Here is a 26,103-nt window from a genome sequence, read left to right on the forward strand (position 1 = left end):
CCTCCCTGATGACAAGATTGGGGAAGGCACTGTTGCAGTAACGTTGATCCAGCTTTGCAGATGCTTTTTTATGTTTTTAAATAAATAGAAAAGTGGGTTGATTCTTGGTGGAATGTGGCCTGTCATGAGCGAGTTCTACTTTGTGTTCATGTCAGTCTTGTTGTACTCAATTTCTCCAGATGGCACTTGGGAAGTGCATCTGGTGGAACTCCGTCACCGCCTAGCAAATTTGCCTGACCGCATCTGAAACAAGCGCAGGGATTAAAATAAGGTATGCTGCAACTAACTCTCCATCCATTTTCCCTCTTGTTCTCTCCTTAAGGTGCTGACTATTGTTAAGCTGTGGGTCCATGGACACAGCAACTCTCCAGTATCTCGCCCATGTGACTGCTGGGCATTGTTACTTGATATTGTGGCTTGTGAAAATGAACTGACAGAGGATAATGGCAATAGTTCTACTCCTTCAGGCATGAATAGTACACAATGGTAGATTTTGGTGCACAGCAAACAATTTCAAAATAAACTAGAGAATATCACAGCCCACGTCATGTGCTTAGGAGTGGTGCTCCTAGCTGAAGGTGAGGCACCAGATCTTATATTTACTAAAACAGTAAGTTCGCAAGAACAGCGTAATCATTGAACTGGCTCCTTTGCAGTAAATGCTTTCAATCCAATGCTCGATTGTATAAATTGGAGAGCGGAGCTTGAATGACTTCCCGGTTTCAGAGACTTTGATTTAACAGAGTCACAGTCTAAAAAAGAACCAACAGATAGGGCAAATTTTAACTACAGAGGATTTTAGCTACAAGTTTAGGTTGGAGAAGCTGGAGTTGTTTTCCTTGGAGCAAAGGAGATTTGATTGAAGTGTACAAGATTATGACAAGTTTGGATAAGGTAGACAAGGAAAAACTGTTCCCATTATACCAAGACTAGGGGACATAGATTTAAGGTTTTGGATGAAAGATGTTGGGGAGTTGTGAGAAAACCATTTTATGCAGTGAGTGGTACTCTGGAACTCGCTGTCCACGAGGGTGCTGGAAGCAGTGATGATTTATGATTTCAAATGGAAAGTGGAAGGGCACTTGAAGGAAATAAACTGGAAGGGCTACAGGAATAGAGCGGGAGAATGAGACTGACTGGATTGCTGACAGACTTGATGGGCCGAATGTCATCCTTCTGTACTGTAAATGACTATGATTAAATCTCCCATATTTGCAGATTTAAAGTAGGGAAATGGATGAGATACACCCACTGTTACTGGATGACTTATAAACCAGATATTACTGTGACAGACTTATGCACGGTCTGTTACAGTGGGAAACTTATATATCAAATGTTAGCGGATAACAACAATCCTGTACAAGCATTTTAATCTTTACCAATGCATCTTGTTGTGTCTCTAACTGTCTCAATGCGTAACCGTGACAAAACAATAGAAATGAAGAAGACTCGGAGCATTGGTAAAAAAATGTGCCCTGCCCAACAAAAAGCCTCCCCCGAAACTGAATTATTAACACCTTCACGTCCTCATAATAACCATGTCATTTTACACATATCCAGAAGTTTGCATTGTGCAGAGAGAAGATTGTTGTCAAAGATTGACAATTGTCTATAAAAAAATATTTTAAAAGTCCTCGCATTATTAAGGCATCGGATTCTTTTTCCACATTCCTTGTAAACATTCAATTTTTTAAATCCTTTGGATCCGAGCAGGCGCTTTGGTTGGTGAATGCAGCACATCACATGTGGTTGAAGACGTACAGCCTTCTGCTTCTTCAGCCTGCCAGCTTAGCTGAGTTTTCACGTTTTTTTTGAGTTTTTAAATAAATAGAAAAGTTTTTTTTAAATGAAGATTGTAACAGTAGGTAGATTCTTGATGGAATGTGGCCTGTCATGGGCGAGTTCTACTTTGTGCTTGTGTCAGTCTTGTTGCACTCAGTTTCTCCAGACGACATTTGGGAAATACGCCTTGTGGAACTCCACAGCCGCCTAGCAAATTGACTTGACCGCATCTGAAAAGAAGTGCAAGGATTAAAATAAGGTCTGCTGCTACCAGCTCTCCATCCCCTTTCCATCCTGTTCTCTCCTGGAAGTGCTGACTACTGTTGAGCTGTCAGTTCGTGGACATAACAACCCTCTAGTATCTTGCCCACATGACTGTTCTCGATGCATGACTGGACCCCTTTCCACCTTTTAATTAGCCATTATCATGGCTAATCTGCACCTTAAATCCATTTATCTGCTTTTATTCCTTATCTCTTGATACGATTATCTAACAAAAAAATTTATTGATCGAAGTTCTGAAAATTTCAATTGACCCAGCATTCACAACCTTTGGGGAGAGCAGCACCAGCATGTGAGAGGCATGGCTGGAGTGTTAAATGGAAGGGACCATAGATGAGACACAGACAGGTAAATATTTGAAGGGGAAAAAAATTGCAAGGATACAGGGAAAGTGTGGGACCACCTGGATACTCTTCAAGAAAGCCAGTGCAGACTTGAGAGGCCGAATGACAAACTTCAGTGCTGTACTATTCTTTGGTTCTAGGATTCCATCAGTCTGAGTTGCATTTATACCTAGGTTCCAAAGATGTAAATGAACAATATTTTGACCAGTCTCTTCTAACTACCCAACACATGAAAGGAAGAGGTTACATTTACATAGGGTCTTTCAGGTCCATGGGACATCCCAAAGTGTTTGTCAGTTAATGCATTACTTTTTAAAGTGTAACTAGTATTTTTCTGTGCCTAACACAGCGACCAATTTGTGCACAGGAAGGCCCCATGGACAGAAAATGAGGTAAATGGCCCCTTACTCTGGTTTGGTAGTGTTGGTGGCTGAATAAACATTATCTGGAATAACTAATGCTCTTCAAAACTTCTGCAACATACAAATATCTCAACTGATAAAATGGTACCACTGACACTGCAGCTCTCCCTCAGTACTGTACCTTTGAATTAGTCTAGATTATGCGCTCATGTTTCTGGAGTGTGTCTTGGACCAATGATCTTAGATTGATTCAAGCTGAGGTGTTTCAACCTCTCCTTGAAGACTATCCCTAAAACCTATCACTTTGACCAAGCTTTTAATCACTCCCTGGTAAGTTCTTTGGCTCAATATTAATTTTTACACTTCAATGAAACACCATCAGATGTTTTCCGACATAAAGGTGTTATATAAATGCAAATTGTTGTGTAATTACTGTTAACCAATCAAGCTTCTTGTGCATTCTTCACTATGAGTTTTACCTCAGAAGGTTTTTCTGATGCCACCACAATCAGTTTTCCATCATTTAATCCTACTAGAATATGGCTGTTATCTTTGGTAACGGAGACACAGTGAATGGGAACCTTCATGACTAGTTTCTGCATTGCACTCTTCAAGCTGGAAAAAAAGTAATAAATTAACATGACACACCATAACAAAGTCAACGTGTTTCTCTGACACTTGTGACAGAACTTAAGATCAGATTATACAATTCACCCTCTTGAGCCTGTTTCACCATTCATTCAATTAGATCATGACTGATCTGTACCTAACTCCGTTTACTTGCCTTTGATCCAACCATATCCCTTGATACCTTTAGCCAACAACAGTCTTATCAAATTCAATTTGAAAAGTTTCAATTGAATCAGCGTCTATAGCCTTTTGAGGGAAATAATTATAGATTTCCACTACTCTGTGTGGAAAAAGTGATTCTTGATTTCCTAAATGGCCTAACCATAAAGATTGTGCCCTGGGTTCAAAATCTCCCCACAAGAAGAAAAGGCTTCTCTGTATCAACCTTTTGTTGTTTTTCGCATCTTGATTACATCACCCCTCAACCTTTTAAACAAGGGAGTATAAACCACATTCATGTAACTTCTCATATAGTAACCCTTTAAATCCTGGAGTTATCTGGTGAATCTGCACTGCAGATGCTCCAAAGTCATTGCATCTTTCCTGCCCCAATTTTGGGTACAGTGAGACTGTACCAGTGTGGTGGTTTTGCTGTCTGATATCCATATCCATCTTGTACCATTAGCACACCAAAAGTGGAGCCAGCGTCTGGCACCAGTTCATGAGATCAATGAAAAAGTCAGCATTCCCTACCACAGAGTATGTAATGCCAGTCCTTAAGTTGTGAAAAAAATATTCAGGATACTTATCAGGTTGACAATGGAGCAAAATAACGGGATCAAATTTTTAATAGATAAGATATGGAGCAAAGCTCCCTGTATACTGTCCCATCAAACACTCTTGGAGCAGGTACAACACACATTTGATACAGAGTCACGTCCCCTCACCTCTACACTGCTGAGGGCAATTACAGCATGGGTTTGATAGAGCAAAACCCCCTCTACACCACCTCATCAGCATTCTCAGTTTAACTAGGTCAACACCCAGCTTTAGCACTGACTAGATATTGATTCATCTTCTATTCATCTATGCAGCTCAGTACCACACCTCCTAGTGCCCTTACACACAAGAGCAATGGGATACCAATAAATGTATATTTTTTAAAAACACAAATTTATTTGCGTTGATAATGTCTAAGACTTTCAATCTCCCCCAAAGTTCAGTGATGGTACATCTGTTCTGTGTGTCAAATATAATGAAGCAGAAGCCTGAATCACCCTACCTCTGAAGGTCCCGGATCTCCAGTGAGCATTGCTCGGTGCCCAGCACCACAAACTCTTCAACGATACACATTGCGGATACCCGCTCATCCAGAGTCACGGAGACCAAGTGCTTGCCGTTCACAGAATAAAGGTGCAAGAACATTTTATCCTAGATTAAAACATGATAGACTGAGTTGAGACTAAAAAAAGGAGATAGGGGATATTAAATGGCTTAAGAAGACAACTTAAAGATTACTTCAACTGACTTTTACACAAAGTTCTGATGAAAGATTAATGACCCGGAATGTTAACTGTTTGTCTCCACAGATGCTGCCAGACTGCTGAGTAGTTCTGGCATTTTCTGTTTTAATTAAACAAATGCACACTGATTCACATTGCTAAAAGGTCAATTTGTCATGAATCCTTCACACATGTGTCTGTTTCCACAGTAGATGATGAGAATAAAGTACCAGAGATACAAATAAAAATAAAAATAAACCATGGGGAGGAAGTAACTAATTCAATGTGTTTTTTTTTAAAAATGGTAATGGAACAACTAATGAAACTAAAAATAGATAAATCTCCAGAATCCAAAGATTTCCACACTAGGGTGTTAAAAAAAATTCTTGATGCATCATTTATAATCTTTCAAAGCTCCCTCAATTCAAGGACTGTCTCCTTGGATCAGAAGAGTGCCAATATCTTTCCATTGGGTGGGAGGGATCAAATGTGGGAAGATGTGATACATTAAAGAGAGAAGACAAGGCAAAGGAGCAAGGCAGCAATAAGGGAAATGATAATCAGAGTGTGGCAGGAAGGGACAGAGCATACAAACTTAAGAGTGCACATAACGTGGCCAGAGATTGTGTAAATAGTAAGAAGAGAGAACTAAAGGCTCTGTATCTGAATGTATGTAGCATTCGCAACAAAACAGATAAATTGACAGCACAAATAGAAATAAATATGTATGATCTAATAGCCATTACAAAGACATGGCTGCATAATGACAAAAGCTGGAGCCTGAATATTCAAGGGTATATGACATTTTGGAAGGACAGGAAGCTAGTAAAAAGTGGAGGGGTAGTTCTGTTAATCAAGGATGACGTTAGTAAAATAGAGAGAGATGACATTAGGTCTAAAGAGCAAGGTGTAGAATTAGTTTGTGGTGGAGATAAGAAATAGTAAAGGTAGGAAGTCACTTGTGGAAATAGATTATAGGCCACCTAACTAACTACACTGTAGGTAGGGTTTACAAGAAGAAATAATGGGGGCTTGTGAGAAAGGTATGGTGATAATCATGGATGATTTCAACCTACATATAGATTGGATGAACCAGGTTAGCAAAGCTAGCCTGGAAGATGAGTTCATAGAGTATTTTCAGAACAGTTTCTAAGAGCAGCACATTCCAGAACCAACCAGAGAGCAGGCTATTCTAGATGTGGTAATGTGCAATTCAGGATTAATGACCTCATAGTAAAGGCACCCCTAGGTAGCCGTGATTATAACATGATCGAATTTTGCATTCAGTTTGTGTGACAAAAGAGTGGGTCTATGACTAGTGTTTTAAACTTAAATGACGGCAATTATGAGGGCCTATAGATAGAGCTGACCAAAGTGAACTGTGAAATTAGGTTAAGGGAAAGGTCAGTTGAGATGCAGTGGCAGACATTTAAGGAGATATATCATTACACTCACCAGTCATTCCAGTGAGAAGGAAAGACTCTAAGGGAAGGACACAACATCTGTGGCTAACTAAGGAAGTTAAAGACAGTATAAAGTTGAAAGAAGAATGTACAATTCCATGAAGTTTAGTGGCAGGTTAGAAGATTGGACGGAATATTAAAAAAACAAAGATTGACTAAAAAAAATGAGGGAGAAATAAGAGTACGAGAGAAAGCTAGATAGAAATATAAAAACAGATAGTAAGAGCGTCTACAGGTATTTAAAAATGAAAAAAGTAAAGTGAGCGTTGGTCCACGGGAGATTGTGTTTGGGGAATTAATAATTGAAAATAAGGAAATGGTGGTTGTTGCGTCTGCCTTCACTGTGAAGGATACAAATAACATTCCAGAAATAATTGTGAATCAAGAGGTGAAAGTGGGGTGGGGGGGGGAGAGAAGGTAAAATAATTACAAAAACCAGGGAAAGGGTCCTGAGAAAATTATTAGAATTAAAAGCTGACAAGTGCCTAGGTCCTGATGGACTTCATTCTAGGATCTTAAAAGAAGTGGCTGCCGAGATAGTAGATGCATTGGTTTTAATTTTCCAAAATTCCTTAGATTCTGGAAAGGTCCCATCAGATTGAAAAATAGTGAATGTAACTCCTTTATTTAAGAAAGGAGGGAGACAGAAAGCAGGCCAGTTAGCTTAACATCTGTCATCAGGAAAATGCTGAAATCTATTACTAAGGAGGTTATATCAGGGCACTTAGAAAATCTCAATGCAATTAGGCAGAGTCAACATGGTTTTGTGAAAGGGAAATCGTGTTTGACTAATTTGTTAGAGTTCTTTGAGGAAGTAACAAGCAAAGTGGATAATAGTTAACCTATGGATGTTGTGTACTTTTATTTCCAGAAGGCAGTTGACAAGGTGCCACATCAAAAGTTACTACACTAAATAAGAGCTCATGGCATAGGGTGTAACATATTAGCATGGATAGAGGATTAGTTGGGCAAAAGGAAACGAGAGTAGGCAGAAGTGGGTAATTTTCATGTGGGCAAGATGTGGAGTGCCATAGGGATCAGTGCTGGGGCCTCAACTATTACAATCTATTTTAATACTTGGATGACAGGACTGAATGTATGGTTACTAAATTCGCTGATGACACAAAGATGACACAAGGAACCTAATTTGTGAAGAGAATATGAAGAGTCTGCAAGGTAAGTTGGTAAGATTTTAGAGTCCATTATTAAGGATGAGATTTCAGAATACTTGGAAGTGCATGGTAAAATAGGGCAAAGTCAGCATGGTTTCATCAAGGGGAAGTCATGCCTGACAAATCTGTTAGAATTCTTTGAGGTAATGAGTAAGTTAGACAAAGGAGAGCCAATGGATGTTATCTACTTGGACTTCCAGAAGGCCTTTGATAAGGTGCCGCAGAGGAGGCTGCTCAGTAAGATAAGAGCCCATGGTGTTAGAGGCAAGGTACTAGCATGGATAGAAGATTGGCTGTCTGGCAGGAGGCAGAGAGTGGGTCCTTCTCAGGATGGCGGCCGGTGACTAGTGGAGTTCCGCAGGGGTCAGTGTTGGGACCACAACTTTTCACTTTATACATTAATGATCTAGATAAAGGAACTGAGGGCATCCTGGCAAAGTTTGCAGATGATACAAAGATAGGTGGAGGGACAGGTAGTATTGAGGAGGCGGGGAGGCTACAGAAGGATTTGGACAGGTTAGGAGAATGGGCAAAGAAGTGGCAGATGGAATACAACGTGGGCAAGTGTGAGGTCATGCACTTTGGTAGGAAGAATAGAGGCATGGACTGTTTTCTAAATGGGGAGAGAATTCAGAAATCTGGAGTGCAAAGGGACTTGGGAGTCCTAGTCCAGGATTCTCTTAAGGTTAACTTGCAGGTTGAGTCGGTAGTTAGGAAGGCAAATGCAATGTTGGCATTTATTTCGAGAGGACTAGAATATAAAAGCAGGGATGTGCTGCTGAGGCTTTATAAGGCTCTGGTCAGACCACATTTAGAATATTGAGAGCAATTTTGGGCCCTGTATCTCAGGAAGGATGTTCTGGCCCTGGAGAGGGTCCAGAGGAGGTTCACGAGAACGATCCCAGGAATGAAAGGCTTAACGTATGAGGAACGTTTGAGGACTCTGGGTCTATACTCGATGGAGTTTAGAAGGATGAGGGGGGATCTGATTGAAACTTACAGAATACTGAAAGGCCTGGATAGAGTGGACGTGGGGAAGATGTTTCCATTAGTAGGAAAGACAAGGACCCGAGGGCACAGCCTCAGAGTAAAGGGAAGACCTTTTAGAACAGAGATGAGGAGAAACTTCTTTAGCCAGAGAGTGGTGAATGTATGGAATTCATTGCCACAGAAGGCTGTGGAGGCCAGGTCATTGAGTGTATTTAAGACCGAGATAGATAGGTTCTTGATTGGTAAGGGGACCAAAGGTTACGGGGAGAAGGCGGGAGAATGGGGTTGAGAAACTTATCAGCCATGATTGAATGGCGGAGCAGACTTGATGGGCCGAATGGCCTAATTTCTGCTCCTATATCTTATGGTCTTATGGTCTAAGGGGATATCGATAGGTTAAGTGAGTGGCAAAAATTTGACAAATTGAGTGTAATGTGGAAAATGTGAACTTGTCCTCTTTAGCAGGAAGGATAGAAAAACAGCATATCATTTAAACGGAGAGAGATTGCAGAATTTCAAGGTACTGAGTTGATCTGGGTATACTGGTACACGAATCACAAAAGTTAATATGCAGGTACAGCTAGTGATTATGGAATGTTGTCATTTATTGCATGGGGAATAAGTAGGGCTAAAAGCAAAATACTGGGGAAGCTGGAAATCTGTAATAAAAACAGAAAATGCTAAAAAAAACGCAGCAGGTCTGGCAGCATCTGTAGAGAGAGAAAGAGAATTAACGTTTCGAGTCTGTATGACTCTTCTTCAGAGCTCTGAAAAAGAGTCATACGGACTTGAAATGTTAACTCTGTTTCTCTCTCCAGAGATACTGCCAGAGCTGATGAGTTTTCCCAGCATTTTCTGTTTTTATTATAAAGATAGGGATATTTTGCTACAGTCTGCAAGGCATTGGTGAGTCCACATCTGGAATGTGTACAGTTTTGGTCTCCTTATTTAAGAAAGGGCATAATCGCAATAGAAGCAGTTCAAAGATGGTTCACTTGACTGATTCCTGGCATGGGGATCTCACAAGGAAAGGTTGGACAGGTTGGGCCTGTAGCCAGTGGAGTTTAGAAGAATGTGAGGCAATCTTACTGAAACATATGTAACAGGGCTAAGACCTCATACTCTTTATTTTTATTTTATATATATATATATCTCCTCATAGCTAATTTATAAAATTTTAAAACTGGGTAATGACCTTTTAAAATGGCTGAAGCTATGTCTGGCTGTGACCTTCCAACAATAAGAGCTATTTTCCAGGATCACAGAGATTTGCACCTCTTTATCTCTGAAGAGACGCTAACAATCCCTGTGGACTGCAGAGACCAAATTCAAAGAATTATACAAAGGCAATCTACATTTCATAAGTCAGGCCTGGCCAACCAGAGCCGAGTCCTCTGCTAGGAGGTCTGCAACCTCCCATTAAGACTTAATGGTTGGAACATTAACAATCTCATGAACCCAGACAAAGGGATATACACCTTCTGTCAAAGCCAAATTGGAGAGGTGGGAGTCATGTGACATGAAACCCCCACTAGTTTTGGAACCTGTATTATTGTCTTGTGGAGCTGCAACATTCAGTCTGCCATCTTTCCGGTCTACCCAGCAGTAGCAGAAAAAAAAGGGGGCTCTGTCCAAGTTTGAATGCCTGGCCCCCATCTACACTGTTCCTACTGGAACTTCTGTACCATCGCCTACAAGACTACTTCATCTCTACGTGCCTATCTCATCATGGAAGTAATACCTATTGGAAAGGTGAATTATCCAGCATCAGTTTTCAGCTTGCAGACCTATGTGAAGGAATATACCATTGGACTTTGATTCTGGACTCACGTGAAACAATATTTTTCTGCTCTGTGGTCTTTGCCCTGTAAATCTTTCTTTCTCTATCCCTCTTTTATTGTATGAATGCACAAGGGGCTACATAGTGAACCTGCGATTTGAGTGTGTGTGAATAAACCAACCCTCTGAGTTTACCCTATCTCGAGTTTGCTGTGGGGTTAATAGAAATTGGATCACACCAAAACTGAGGAGTTGGGAAATACGCCACTGCTTATAAAGGGGGAAATCAAAATCAAAGCCTTTCTGTTTACAGATGGGTGGTGAGAGGAGAAATCACGGCTATTTAAATTTACTCCGCCTTCTCTCTGTAACACATACAATCCTGAGAGGACTTGACAGGATGGATGCTGAAAGGATGTTGAGGGAAACACTAGAACTAGGGGACACAGTTTAAAAATAAGGCATCTCCCATTTAAGACTGAGATGAGGAGAAATTTTTTCTCAGAGGGTCATGAAACTTACTTCCCTAGAGCAATGGAGGCAGGGTCATTGAATATTTCTAAGGCAGAGGTAGAAAAACTCATGACTACCAAGTGAATCAAAGGATATAGGGCATAGGTAGGAAAGTAGAACTGAGGTTATGATCAGATGTTCATGTTCTTATCGAATGGTACAGCAGGCTCGTGGGGCTGAATGGCCCTCTCCTGCTCCTACTCCCTATGTTCATACATTTGTATTATTTAAAGAAGAGCAGAAAAGATAAACTAGGAAACGATAGGCCTATTCACTTAACATCATTTGTGGGGAACCTACTATAACCTGTTATTAGGGACGAAGTACCAGAGCATTTGGACAAATATGAATTGATTAGGGAAAGCCAGCATTGATTTGTTCAGTAAGTCACATCCAGCGAATCATCTGAATTTCTTGAGGAGGTAACAAATCTGTTCGATAAAGAAGTATTTATGGATGTTATATGGACTTCCAGAAAGCATTCAACAAGGTTCCAATAACAAAACTGAAAGCACATGGAACTGGAGGCAACCTATTGGCTTAGACAGGAAATTATTTAAGAGGAGACAAAGAGTGAGGATAATGGGTATGCACTCAAATTGACAGGATGTGACAAATGGTGGCCCCCAGGAATCTGTACTGCTGCTTCAGTGCTGAGGGAGTGGTGTCTTTTGGATGAGATAGTAACTGCAGCCCCATCTGTCTGTTCAGATAGGTGTATGAAATCCCATGGCACAATCTGTCAAACAGCTAGAGAATTGTGTCCTGGCCAACCTACTTATTCCTCAATCAAAAACAGCACCAAAGTAAATTAACTGGTCATTTACATCATTGCTGTTTGTAGGAATTATCAGTGTACAAATTGGATGGCATGTCTGAGTAATTACATACTGGGATAGATTTTGAATTTTGGATAAAAACAGAAAATGCCAAAAAAACTCAGCAGGTCTGGCAGCATCTGTGGGGAGAGAAACAGAGTTAACGTTTCGAGTTCATATGACTTCTTCAGAGAATTCTGGATGCTTGCCTGACACAGAGCTCCACAGACAAAGTGGCCCATGTGATTTTGATTTTTTGACTCCAGCCTCATTTACATTCCCCGGCTGCTTTGCAGTGCACCAAACAGAAAAGAGTTAAAGAAACTGTCCCCATATTAAGATGAATAAAATAAAGCTGAGAAAAGCATGATGCAGAGGGGCATTGGAAGCTAAAAATGAGAATTGGCCAGCAGATAATGAGCATTTTCTTGTATCTTGTGAAGCTCCTGGTTTCATTCACCCATCCTAGCTATTACTTCAGTATTGTAGTCCAAGCTTATGTTACACCCTGACCGTTAACACAAGTACTAATGTCATTGTCACTCATATGATCCTTTGTTACTTTCTTCAAGAAACAAGAAAAGGTTCATAGAAAATTTAATGGGAGGCTTTTCGGCCCACTATGTCTGTGCCAGCCAAAAATGAGCTATCCGGCCTAATCCCACTTTCCAAACCTGGTCTATAGCATTGCAGGTTACAGCACTTCAAGTGCATATCCCCCCAAGTACTTTTTAAATGTGATGAGAGTTTCTGCCTCTGCCACTCTTTCAGGCAGTGTGTTCTGGATCCACCTGTGTGAAAAAAAATCTCCCCTTAACTGCCCTCTAATCCTTCTCCCACCTACCTTAGATGGTGCCCTGCTTTCTATATTGCTGTGAATAACGATCTGGCCCTCACATCCAATAACAAGGTCATCAATGGTCATGGGCAGCGTGCTTTCACAGGGGAGTTTCAGGGTCCTCATGAACTGACCCCGTCGAACTGTGTGCACAATGACTGTGCCATTCTGTAAAAGAAGAAAAGTATGAGAATTTGAATTCGGTTTTAAAAAATATGGAAATTAAAACTTGGTTTACTAATTTCCTAGAAGGAATGAATTCTGTCATGCTTACCCATTCTGGCCTGAGTAACTCTAGGCCCACTACAAATGGTAGAGTCTTAACTGTCCACTAAGGTGGCCTAACAGTCACTCCGCTTATCACTCTGCTATCAAACCGCTTTAAGAAGGCAGCCCCCCCAGCACCTACCCAGGGCAACTGGAGACAGACAATAAAGGTCTGCCTTGCCAACAACACCAACACCAGCACCCAAGAACGAACAAATAAAGAAGGAAAGTTCAGTGCCGCAATTGTTGCCACAACTAAGGTCAGCTCATGCAGCCCAAACGGGAATTGAATCTAAAACCTTCTATTCTCTAGTGACAATATCATGTGTTAGCTGTGACTTAGTTGGTAGTACTCTTACCTCTCAAGTCAGAAGGTTATGGGTTCAAATTCCACTCCAGGGCTCGAGTACAAAAATCTAGGTTGACACTCCAGTGTGGTAGTGAGGGAGTGTTGCACTACTGGAGGTGTCATCTTTTGGGTGAGATATTAAACCTAGGACTAATCTCCTCAAATGGGTGTAAATGACTCCATGGCACTATTTTAAAGAGGAGGATGTAAGTTTTCCTAGTATCCTGGTCAATATTTATCCCTCAAATCACCGTTAAAAAGACATATTATCTGGTCATTATTACATTGATGTTTGTGGGAGCTTTCTGTGCAAATTGGCTGCCTACATTACAACAGTGATGTAATCTTGAGAGGCACTGAGCCACTAACTGTTATGGGAATCGACAGGCAACATAGTTCAGTTGTGAGACCATTTTAATGAGATAAAGTCAGAACAAGTTTATTAAGTTACATGTAAACTAAGCAATAAACTCAGGCAGTGATTTACAGTCTAACACGGGCTGTATACTTCCCCTATTAGTTCTGGATGAAAGAGCGCACAACTTATCTTGCAGCTTTTGGTCTTCGGTCTTGAGCAACTCTCTCTTTTTTCCTCTCTCCTCTCCTAACCATAATCCTGTATTAGGTTCTGGTTTTTCTCCCCATATGACTTTGGTCAGCTAGGTTACTTTTATCCTGGTTCTTATCCAACCAATCCCTCCCACTATGCCCAATCATAGATCCCCATGGTCATCGTGACCTGGGGATGCTTTTCTTAACCAACCAGATATATTTCATGTGAACATACTAGCCTTACATAATATTTTCTTGTATTCACCATTGTTTTACTTTCCCTTCTATCTTAAGGCTGTTATATATGTGATGGCCGTTTTGAGAGACTTCAGGTTGAAAAGGGTGTGGAGAGCGGTGGGGACTTCAGTTTGAAAAGGACATGGGGAGAGGTGGGGAGACTTCAGTTTGAAAAGGACATGGGGAGAGGTGGGGACTTCAGTTTAACTTCGGGAGAGATGGGTTAAAACAGCAAGACTTCGAGAGAGAGAGGTAAAAACAGCGAGACTTTGGGAGAGAGAGGTTAAAACAGTGAGACTTCAGGATAGAGTGGTTAAACAGCGAGACTCAAGTAGGAGTAAGGGTAAAATTAAAGCAAGGGTCCATATTCTGTTTAGTTAAGATATGTCTGGGGAGCTCAGTGCCATGATTTGCACATCCTGCACTATGTGGAAAATCCTAGAAGTTCTTGGTGGTCTGGATGACCATGTGTGCAGGAGGTGCCACTGACTGGAGCAACTTGAGCTTCGAGTTTTGCAGCTTGAGCGGCAGCCGGGGGCACTATGGTGCATTCACGAGGCTGAGAGGTTCATGGATAGCACGTTTCAGGATGTGGTCACCCCGCAGCTTAAAGAAGTGCAAGCAGAAAGGTGCACGATCTGGGTGACCGCCAGACAAAAGAAGGGGACCAGGCAGGTAGTGAGGGAATCCCCCAAGTACACTCTCTTGCAAACCATTTATTCGGCGGTTCCTCTGTGGAGGCCAACCTGAGCTGAGGCCATGGCACTGTTGGTGGTCCAGCTGCGCCGGGGGGAGGAAAAAGTACGGAAGGGCAATAGTGGTAGGGGACTCATTAGCGAGGGGAGTAGACAGGCGCTTCCGCAGCTGTAGACGTGACTCTAGGATGGTATGTTGCCTCCTGGGTGCCAGGATCAAGGATGTCACGGAACAGCTGCAGGATATTCTGAAGGGGGAGGGTGAACAACCATAGGTCAAGGTCCATGTTGGGACCAATGACATAGAAAGAAAGAGAAATGAGGCCCTGCAAGCAGACTTTAGGGAGTTAGGCAGGAAACTAAAAAGCTGGACTTCAAAGGTAGTAATCTCCGGATTACTCTTGGTGCCACGCAGTAGTGAGTATAGGAACAGAAGGATAGAGCAGATGATGCGTGACTGGAGAGATGGTGCAATAGGGCATTAGACTCCTGGGACATTGGGACCATTTCGGGTGGAGGTGGGACCTGTACAAGTTGGACGGATTACATCTGAACATGAATGGGACCAACATCCTCGCGGAGTGGTTGCTAATGCTGTTGGGGTGGATTTAAACTAAATTGGCAGGGGGATGGGATCCTGAAAAGTAGTTCTGAGGGGAGAGAAGCTGAGATGGAATTGGAAGTTAAAACGCTAGTGAGTGAGTCAGGAGGGCAGAGGAAACATAGGCTAGATAAGAAAGAAGTGAGCTTAGCAAGGCTAAATGGAATATATTTTAATGCAAGGAGCCTGAGGAATAAGACAGACGAGCTGAGGGCACAGATAGACACGTGGGAGTATGATATCATATCTGACTGAGACTTGGCTAAAAGGGCAGGATTGGCAGCTCAACATTCCTGGTTATAGGGTATTCAGACGAGATAGAGAGGGGGATAGAGGAGGTGGGGGCGTTGCAGTATTGTCAAGAAATCAATTATAGCAGTGAGGAGGGATGATATCTTGGAAGGATCATCAAATAAGGCCATATCGGTAGAAGTGAAAAGCATATAAGGGGCAAACACACAGTTGAGTGTGTGCTATAGGCCCCCAAACAGTCAGGGAGAGATAAGAGGATCAAATACATAATCAAATTTCAGAGAAGTGTAATAATAATAAGACAGTAATAGTAGGGGATTTTAACTACCCAAATATTAACGGGGACAGTTTTAGTGTGCAAGGTAGGGAGGGAGCAAAATTCTTAAGTTGCATCCAGGAGAACTTTTTTAGCCAGTACATAGCCCAGCAAGCAAGGGGGCAGTTCTGGACCAAATATTCGGAAATGAGCCAGGGCAGGTGAAAGGCGTATCAGTAGGGCAGCATTTTGGAGATAGTAACTATAACTCAGTTAGATTTAGGATAGTTTTAGAAAAGGATAGGTTGGGCCAGGAATAAAAAGTTCTAAACTGGGGAATGGCTAATTATACTAAGATGAGATACGATTTGGCCCAAGTGGACTGGGAGCAGCTACTTGCAGATAAAACAGTGTCAGAGCAGTGGGAGGCATTCAAGGAGGTAATAGCGAGAGTACAGGACAAATATGTTCCCGTAAAGACAAAGGGGGAGACCAAGTCCAGAGAACCCTGGATGTCAAGGGACATAAAGGTTAGGATTAAAAAAAGCTTTTGGTAGATACCAAGGGCTCAATACGGCAGAGTCCCTAGAGGAGTATAAAGTGCAGAGGGGACCTTAAGAAGGAAATCAGGAAACCTAAGCGAGTGCATGAGAAAGCATTAGTGGGTAGAATAAAGGAAAACCCAAAGGGGTTTTTTAAATATATAAAGAGCAAGAGAATAACTAGGGAAGAGTAGGGCCAATTAGGGACCAGATGTAATCTGTGTGTTGGCACAGAAGACGTGGATACAGTCCTTAATGAATACTTTGCGTCAGTCTTCACAATGGAAAAGGACGACGCAGGTATAGACATCAGAGTGGAGGACTGTGAAATATTAGAGGAAATTAACATAGAGAGAGAGGAGGTACCAGCAGGTTTATTAGCCTTAAAAGTGAATAAATCTGAAGGCCCGGATGAGATACATCCCAGGCTGTTGAGGAAGGCGAGAGAAGAGATTTCAGGGGCCCTGGCAGTAATTTTCAAATCCTCACTGGCCAGGTGCCAGAGGACTGGAGGACTGCTAACATTGTCCCACTATTAAAAAAGGGAGGAAGGGATACACCAGGAAATTACAGGCCAGTCAGTCTAACCTCAGTAGTGGGGAAGTTACTAGAAAGAATTCTGAGGGACAAAATATATCTGCACTTGGAGAGACATGGATTAATCAGGGATAGTCAGCATAGATTTGTTAAGGGAAAGTCGTGTTTGACAAATTCGATTGAATTTTTTGAGGAGGTAACCAGGAGTGTTGATGAGGGTAATGCATTTCATGTGGTCTACATGGACTTTAGCAAAGCTTTTGACAAGGTCCCTCATGGCAGACTGGTCAAGAAAGAGCCCATGGGATCCAAGGCAAAGTGGCACATTGGATCCAAAATTGGCTGAGAGGCAGGAAGCAGAGGGTGATGGTAGAGGGATGTTTCTGTGACTGGAAGTATGTTTCCAGTGGGATTCCACAGGGCTCGGTGCTGGGACTCTTGATGTTTGTGGTGTACATAAATGATTTGGACTAAAATGTAGGGGTATGATCAAGAAGTTCACAGATGACAAGAAAATTAGTAGCGTGGTAAATAGTGATAGGATAGCCATAAATTGCAGAAGGATATTAATGGACTGGTCAGGTGGGTAGAGCAGTGGCAAATGGAATTAAACCCGCAAAAGTGTGAGGTAATGCACTTGGGAAGGGCGAACAAGGCAAGGGATTACACCATGAATGGTAGGACCCTGGAAAGTACTGAAGATCAGAGGGACCTTGGTGTGCATATCCACAGACCCCTGAGGGTAGCAGGGCAGGTAGATAAATTGGTTAAGAAGGCATATGGGATACTTATCTTTATTAGCCGAGGTATAGAATACAAGAGCAGGGAGGTTATGTTGGAACTGTATAAAACGCTGATTAGGCCACAAGTGGAGTACTACGTGCAGTTCTGGTCACCACATTTGAGAAAGGATGTGATTGCACTGGAGAGGTTGCAGAGGAGATTTACCAGGATGCTGCCTGGGCTGGAGGGTCTGAACTATGAGGAAAGATTGGATAGGCTTGGGTTGTTTTCCTTGGAGCAGCTTGAGAGGGGACCTGATAGAGATGCATAAGGTTATGAGGGGCATAGATAGGGTGGTTAGGAGGGCACTTTTTCCTTTAGTAGAGGGGTCAATAACCAGGGGACATAGATTTAAGGATAAGAGGGGAGTTGAAGAGAAATCTTTTCACCCAGAGGGTGATGGGAGTCTGGAACTCACTGCCTGAAAGGGTGGTTGAGTCAGAAACTCTCATAACATTTAAGAAGTATTTAGATATTCACTTGTGTTGCCATAACCTCCAGGGCCATAGGCCAAGTGCTGGAAAATGGGATTAGTGTAGTCAGAAACAAAAACAGAAAATGCTGGAAAAACTCAGCAGGTCTTGCTAGACCTGTTGAATTTTTCTAGCATTTTCTGTTTTTGTTTCAGATTTCCAGCATCCGCAGTATCTTGCTTTTATCTTAGTGTAGTCAGATCTTTGTTGACCAGTGCAGACACAATGGGCCAAATGGTCTCCTTCTGTGCTGTAAACGTCTATGTGTCTATGAGTTTTCACATTCCTGTTTTTAACCTACACAAGTAACCTTCGAGGTCTCAGCCTTTAGCTGCTGCAAGTGATTTTAAAACTTGATGTATTGTCCCCATGCTCCCAGTACCTGGGCATCAATTTATAATATGCCCTATTTATACATTTGCTACCTCACTATACTACAAAAGGGGGCTTAAGAGAACCCAGTTCTATTAATCTCTCAGTGGCCATGTTTCAAAAAGTACCATTGGCAGTAAAGTGCTTTGGGATGTCCTGAAGCCATGAAAGATGTTATATAAATAGGTGTCTTTCTTTCTTCCTCTAAGGGTTAGTACTACAGCGATCCGTGCATTTACATTCTCTGAATATGCTGTTTTTGATCTATTTGTTAAAGCCTCTGAGGAATGGAGAGTTCTTTAGAATGAGACTATTTCCTTCCCCCTTCTCCTCCACAATCCATTAAATATTTGACAGCAGAGGCTTGCTTGAAACTGGCTACTCATGGTCACGGCCTTTGAAAAATCGGATTTGATCTCTCAGGTCCTTCAGTTCAACTCAGGTCTGATTGGGACTAAGATGTGGCTGTCAGAAGGTAATCTGACCATGGAGAAAGAGAGCCTGATTCTGTACTCTGTCCACATCCGATGGTTTATGTACACACAAACAGACACACATGTACATGAGCACCGTGTAGCATGCAGCAAACATTCATGCACATGTGTACCAGCAAAGGTCACGAGAAAGCTTTGAGCAGCATGAATCCCAGCTTATACTTCTTCCCTCCCTACAGAAATCAGTAATTAGCCATAGGTGCGATTAAGGCAACACTGTTTTAGCCACATGCACTATTTTTAACAAAAAGCATCTTAAACACACCCACACAATAGACATACGTTAAATTCATGTGTATATTTTCTTAATAAACATCTGGCACCAATTAGTGGCCAAGGAAGTAAAGCACCCACAACAATCAAAAAGCATGCACACACACTTTTTGTCTTGCTATTTTACCAGCAGATACACAAAAAGGTTGAAGTCCACATGCATATACTGTGCAAGTATGAGAATTAATATCACACACCTAACAACAGGGTCTGGCGCTCACTTTTTAATTACTAATCAGAAATGCAATTTAGCCACATCTGGATTCCCAGTTGGTCACATATGTGGTTAGTGACTAATCTATTGTACAATATTACCTTAGACCACAGGTTCTGAGGTCATTTGTAGGGCTGCAATTGCTGCTCCAGCCTCAACAACTCACATTTACATGGTATATTTAATGTAGAAAACATACCTAGGCACATCACAGGAGTGCAATCAGTCAAAATTTACACTGAGCCAAGAAGGAGATATTAAAAAATTTGGTACAGGAGTAAATATGTCTTGTTGCAGTTGTATAGAGCCTTGGTGAGACCTCACCTGGAGTATTGTGTACAGTTTTGGTCCCCTTATCTAAGAAGGGGTATACTTGCCATAGAGGGAGTGCAACAATGGTTCACCGGATTAATCCTTAGGATGGCAGGATTGTCTTATGAGGAGAGATTGAGGAGGCTGGATCTGTATTCCCTGCAGTTTCGAAGAATGAGGGGATGACCTCATTGAAACTTACAAAATTGTTACAGGGCTTGACAGGGTAGATGTAGATGAGATGTTTCCCTGGCTGGTGAGTGTAAAACCAGGGGACACAGTCACAGAATAAGGGGCAGGCCATTTAAGACTGAGATGAGGAGGATCTTCTTCACTCAGGGGGTGGTGAATCTTTGGAATTCTCTATCCCAGAGTGGAGGCTCAATCATTGAGCAAGTTCAAGACAGAAATCGAAAGATTCCTGGAGACTAATGACATCAAGGGATATGGAGTTAGTGCAGCAAAGTGTTGAGGTCGATGATCAGCTGTGATATAACTGAATGGTGGAGCAGGTTCGATGGGTTGAATGGCCTACTCCTGTTCCTATGGTCAAAGAGTTAAGGAGAATCTTAAAGCTTAAAGGAGGAGAGAGAGGTGGAGAAGAAATTTATGACCTTAGGGTCTAGATGGATGAAGGCACAGCCACCAATGATGGGATGAAGAAAGTGGGGCATGTGCAAGAGGCCGGGGTTGGAGGAATGAAGAGTTCTCTGAGGGTTGCAGGGCGAAAGGAAGTTAGGAATAGAGAGTTGGTTGTAGACTGATCCCATTCAGTTTTAACATCCAAAGTACTAAATGATAGTAACCCAATTGACTATCCTCCCCTGCTCCCAATCAGCCATATTGCATAAGACTTACCTTTGACCCTGATACCACCATGTCAAGCTCAGTGCTGATGGCCACACAAGTGACTGCATTGTCGTGTCCGTAGAGAACCTGCACTGGCTTCTGAGACAGACCACAAGCAAAACCACCCTGAAAACACAGCCACAAAGATTAATAAACTGGAGCATTTTATTAACAAACAACAGCTCCTTTCTTAAACCGTTTCCGCACAATGGATTCTGTGTTAGCCAACGCTCAGCAGTAGTAGTCTCACTTTGATTCAGAATGTTATGGGTTCAAGTCACACTTCTAACATTTGAGGACAAAATCCAAGCTGACACTCCAGTCCATATGATTGAGCTCTGAATCATCAGAGTGCTGCTGTCTTCCAGATAAGACATTAAACAGATGCCCTGTCTCCCATCTCAGGTTGATTTAAAAGATCCTATGGCACTATTCGAGGAAGGGCTGGGGAGTTCTCCCTGTGCCTTGGCCAACATCCCTCGACCAGCTTCAATGAAATATACCATTATCTGTTTGTCAGACCTTATTGTAAGCAAGTTGTCTACCATGTTTCTCTGTAACAGTGGCTACACTACAAGCGTACTTCATTGGTCCCAAGGTTTTGAAAATTACTACATATATTCAATTGTAAATATTAACTACATATATTTAATATAAATATTTAAAAAGTAACTATACAACATTGAGTGTGATAGTTTATGAAAACTGAACATGCTTTATCCCTTGATAAACCACAACGCCAATGCCCTCAGGAAAAGGACATTGCTCAATGGTTCAAAAACCTCAGCCTGGCAGCTCCAGACTTTCCATCCAACAATAACAGAGGCCTCAGAGTTGCAATTTACTGCTTGCTGGTGCAAGTGCAAATTAGCTGTTAGGAACTGGAGTAGTCTATTCAGCCCTTGAACTTATTCTGCCATTCAATGAGATCACGGCTGATTTGTATCCCAACTCTATCCGTGTAGCTTGGCTCCTTATCTTTTATTACTCTCACCTATCAAAAATCCATTGATCTCAGGTTTAAAATTATTAATTGAGATAACATCCACTGTTTTTTATGGGAGAGAGTTCCATCAGATTTTATGTGAAGTAGTTTCCTAATTTCTCTCCAGGATGACCTGGCTCTGATTTTAATGCCCCTTGTCCTATACTCTTCCAACAACTTAAAAAAGTTCTTTCCATTTAACCTTTAAATTTCTTTCAAGATCCTAAAAACATTAAAATACCCCTTAACCTTCATTATTCCTCGGAATATAAAATGAATTTATGTAATCTCTCCTGATAATCTATCCCTTAGATCTGGGGATCAGTGTCAAAAATTGAGAGACCTGTCCCACAGCAACAACCTAACAAAGTCATACCCAAGAATCATACCTTTCAGGCTACTCAAGCCCCAGACTCTTTCATCACTACCTTTGAGTGCAGTGTTATGCAGTCAGGAGGCAGTGGTCCTGGGAGTGCTCAATGTTGATGCCAGAAGTCACAGCATGGAGCCATGGCATCAGGTCAAACACAGGTAAGGAAACTTTGTGCTGATTATCACCTACCACCCTTCCGGAGCTGACAAATCAGTATTCCTTTATGTCGAAAAGCACTTGGAAGAAGCACTGAAGGGTAGCAAGGGCACAGAATGTATTCTTGGTGTGGGACTTCAATGTCCATCACCAAGAGTGGTTCAGTAGCACCACTGCTGACTGAACTGGCCGAGTCCTCAAAGATATAGCCAACAGACTGGGATTGTTGCAGAGAAGCAAGTGGGGAAAAATTTACTTGACCTTGTCCTCACTAACCTAGCTGTCACAGATTAATCTGTTCACAAAGACATTGGTAGAAGTGATCACCGCACAGTCCTGGACTGTGGAAACAAAGTCCCATCTTCTCACTAAGGACACCCTCCATCATGTTGTGTGGCATTACCATCGTGCTAAATAAGATGGATTCAGAATAGAGATAGAATCTGAAAAATTGGGCATCCATGAGGTTCTGAAAACCATCAGCTGCAGAACAATCATGTCCCAACATATCCCTCATGCTACCATTACCATCAAGCCAGAGATCCAACCTTGGTTCCACGAGGTGCAGAAGAGCATGCCAAGAGCAGCACCATTAACACCTAAAAATGAAGTGTCAAACTGGTGATGCTACAACACAGGACTTAATACATGATAAACAGTGGAACAAGCATGCGTTAGACAGGTGCTTTAGACCAGGAGTGGCCAAACCGCAGCTCTTTTCAGTTGAAGTGAGGCTTTACAGATAAGGTACATAGGAACATATGAACAAAGGTAGGCTATTCAGCCCGTCGAGCCTACTCCGCCTTTCAAGTAGATCATGGCTGATCATCTACCTCACTGCTACTTTCCCACACTATTTCCAAATCTCTTGATGCCATTAGTCACCACCTCGAGTGAAGAAATTTCTCCTCATCTCAGTCCAAAATGGCCTACCACTGGTTAAGGCAGGAAAATCTGGATAATTCTGAAGAATCGAGTGGGTCCCTGACTGGGTGCGTGGAGTCACTGCATCCACTGGCGCAACTCTAACCTGACAGGTCCAACATGATTTCTGTGATTTGGCAGCGCAGAGGTCATGCCCCCAGTATCTGCTCCTCCCTCATGCAGCCTGCAGAGTGCCTTCCTGTGCTGGATTGTCTGCCTGGTGCCACCTCGGCTGTGTGTGGTGGTGGGGTGGTGGGACGGGGGGTTGCTGGGATGAGTGGGAAGACCAAGGATAGGATTGCAGTGGTGGAGGAGGTGGTAAGGCCGAGAATCAGGGCTTGAGGTTTGGCCCTAACAGCTGCTTCTCGCCACCTGAGGTCTCCTACATCTCAGTAAGGTGGAGAAATCCAGGTAGGTGGGAGGGTGGAGTAGGAGGAGGGCATGATTGAATGTGGCTAAATGGGGAGGGAGGGCATGAGAGAGTGAGTGGAGGCTGAGGGGGAAGGGAGTGCATGTGAGTGAATGGTTGGGAGGGAGGGCATGAGTGAATGCGTCTCGATGGGAGGGAGGAAATGAGTGAGTGTGTCGGGGCTGAGTGGGGACGGGAGCAAATAAGTTTTTATTTATATTCGTTCATGGGATTTGGGTGTCACTGGCTAGGCCAGCATTTATTGCCCATCCTTTTTTGCCCTTATAGTGGTGGTGAACTGCCTTCTTGAACTGCTGGTGTAGGTACGCCCACAGTTTTTGGGAGGGAGTTCCAGGATTTTGACCTAGCAACGTATTTCCCCGGTGATATATTTCCAAGTCAGGTTTGTGTGAGGCTTGGAGAGGAACTTGTAGGTGGTGGTATTCCCATGCATCTGCTGTCCTTGTCCTTCTAGATGGTAGCTGTCGTGGGTTTGGAAGGTGCTGTCTGAGAAGTCTTGGCGAGTTCCTGCAGTGCATCTTGTAGATGATACACACTGCTGCCAATGTATATCGGTGGTGGAGGGAGTGAATGTTTGAGGGTGGGATGCCAATCAAGTAGGCTACTTTGTCCTGGATGGTGTTGAGCATTTTGAGTGTTGTGGGAACTGTACTCAGCCAGGCAAATGGAGAATATTCCATCACATTCTTGGCTTGTGCCTTGTAGATGGTGGACAGAATTTGGGGAGTCAGGAGGTGAGTTACCCACCACAGGATTCCTAGCCTCCCACCAGCTCTTGTAGCCACAGTATTTATATGGCTAGTCCAGTTCAGTTTCTGGTCAATGGGAACCCACAGGATGTTAGTAGTGGGGGATTCAGTAACAGTAATGCCATTGAACATCAAGGGGCGACAATTAGATTCTCTCTTGTTGGAGATGGTCATTGCCTGGCACTTGTGTGGCGTGAACGTTACTTGCCACATGACAGCCCTAGCGTGGATATTGTCCAAGTTTTGCTGCATTTGGACATGGGCTGCTTCAGTATCTGAGGAGTCGTGAATGATGAACATCATGCAATCATCAGCGAACATCCCCACTTCTGATCTAATGATGGAAGCAATGTCATTGATGAAGCAGCTGAAGATGGCTGGGCCTAGGACACTACCCTGAAAACTCCTGCAGTGATGTCCTGGAACTGAGATGATTGACCTCCAACAACCACAACCATCTTCCTTTGTGCTAGGTATGACTCCAACCCGTGGAGAGTTTTTCTCCTGATTCTCATTGACTCCAGTTTTGCTGGGGCTCCTGGATGCCACACTCGGTCAAATGCTACCTTGATGTCAAGGGCAGTCACCCTCACTTCAACTCTTTAGTCCATGTTTGAACCAAGACTGCAATGAGGTCATGAGCTGGGTGGCTCTCGTGGAACCCAAACTGAGCATCCGTGAGCAGATTATTGCTAAGGGAGTGCCACTTTGTAGCATTGTTGATGACCCTTTCCATTACTTTACTGATGGTCGATAGTAGACCGATGGGATGGTAATTGGCCGGATTGGATTTGGACTTTTGTGTATAGGACATACCTGGGCAATTTTCCACATTGCCAGGTGGATGCCAGTGTTGTAGCTGTACTGGAACAGCTTGTCTAGGGGCGCGGCAAATTCTGCAGCACAAGTCTTCAGTACTAATGCTGGAATATTGTCAGGGTCCATAGCTTTTGCAGTATCCAGTGCCTTAAGCTGTTTCTTAATATCAGTGAATCGAATTGGCTGAAGATTGGCCTCTGTGATGCTGGGGGCCTCAGGAGGAGGCCGAGATAGATCATCCATTCGGCGCTTCTGGCTGAAGTTTGTTGCGAATGCTTCAGCCTTATCTTTTGCACTGCTATGCTGGGCTCCTCCATCATTGAGGATGGGGATATTGGTGCAGCCCCCTCTGCCAGTGAGTTGTTTAATTGTCCACCACCATTCTAAACTGGAAGTGGCAGGACTGCTGAGTTTAAATCTGATCCGTTGGTTGTGGGATCGCTTAGCTCTATCACTTGCTGCTTATGCTGTTTGGCACGCAAGTAGTCCTGTTTTGTGGCTTCACCAGGCTGACACCTCATTTTTAGGTATGCTTGGTGCTGCTTCTGGCATGCCCTCCTGCACTCTTCATTGAACCAGGGTTAATCCCCTGATTTGATGGTAACAGTAGAGTGGGAGATATGCCGGGCTATGAGGTTACAGATTGTGGTTACATACAATTTTGCTGCTGCTGATGGCCTCATCACCTCACAGATGCCCAGTCTTCAATTGCTAGAACTGTTTGAAATCTATCTCATGTAACATGGTGGTAGTGCTACACAACACGATAGAGGGTATCCTCAATGTGAAAACATGACTTTGTCTCCACAAGGACTGTGTAGTGGTCACTCTGACCAATATTATAATGGACATGTATCTGCAACAGGCAGACTGGGGAGGATGAGGTCAATTATGTTTTTTACTCTTGCTGGTTCCCTCACCACCTGCCATAGAGGGAGGCGGTGGTACAGTGATATTGTCATTGGACCAGTAATCCAGAGATCTAGGATAATGCTTTTGGGACCTGTGTTCGAATCTCACCATGGCAGGTGGTGGAATTTGAATTCAATAAAAATCTGGAATTAAAAGTCAAATGACGATGATGAAACCATTGCCAATTGTTGTATAGACCCATCTAGTTCACTAATGTTCTTTAGGGAAGGAAATCTGCCATCCTTACCTGGTCTAACCTAGGTAACTCCAGATCCACAGCTA

General features: G+C 42.8%; 1 protein-coding gene across 4 annotated transcripts in view; it reads right to left on the reverse strand.

Annotated features, from left to right (window-relative positions):
* Positions 1 to 1,355: 1,355 nt before the first annotated feature.
* Positions 1,356 to 26,103, reverse strand: part of nbeal2 (neurobeachin-like 2) — a 258,464-nt gene continuing 233,716 nt past the window's right edge. For all 4 annotated transcript variants that reach the window (XM_078540855.1, XM_078540854.1, XM_078540857.1 and 1 more), the window contains 5 exons: positions 20,483 to 20,599; positions 12,422 to 12,583; positions 4,623 to 4,771; positions 3,250 to 3,385; positions 1,356 to 2,012 (listed from right to left, as the gene is read on the reverse strand). In XM_078540855.1, the coding sequence (XP_078396981.1) occupies positions 1,905 to 2,012; positions 3,250 to 3,385; positions 4,623 to 4,771; positions 12,422 to 12,583; positions 20,483 to 20,599 (672 nt within the window). In that variant the 3' untranslated portion in view covers positions 1,356 to 1,904. The remainder of the gene's footprint in view (positions 2,013 to 3,249; positions 3,386 to 4,622; positions 4,772 to 12,421; positions 12,584 to 20,482; positions 20,600 to 26,103) is intronic.

Source organism: Cetorhinus maximus, chromosome 4 (assembly GCF_964194155.1).
Source record: "Cetorhinus maximus chromosome 4, sCetMax3.hap1.1, whole genome shotgun sequence".
Lineage (NCBI taxonomy): Eukaryota > Metazoa > Chordata > Chondrichthyes > Lamniformes > Cetorhinidae > Cetorhinus > Cetorhinus maximus.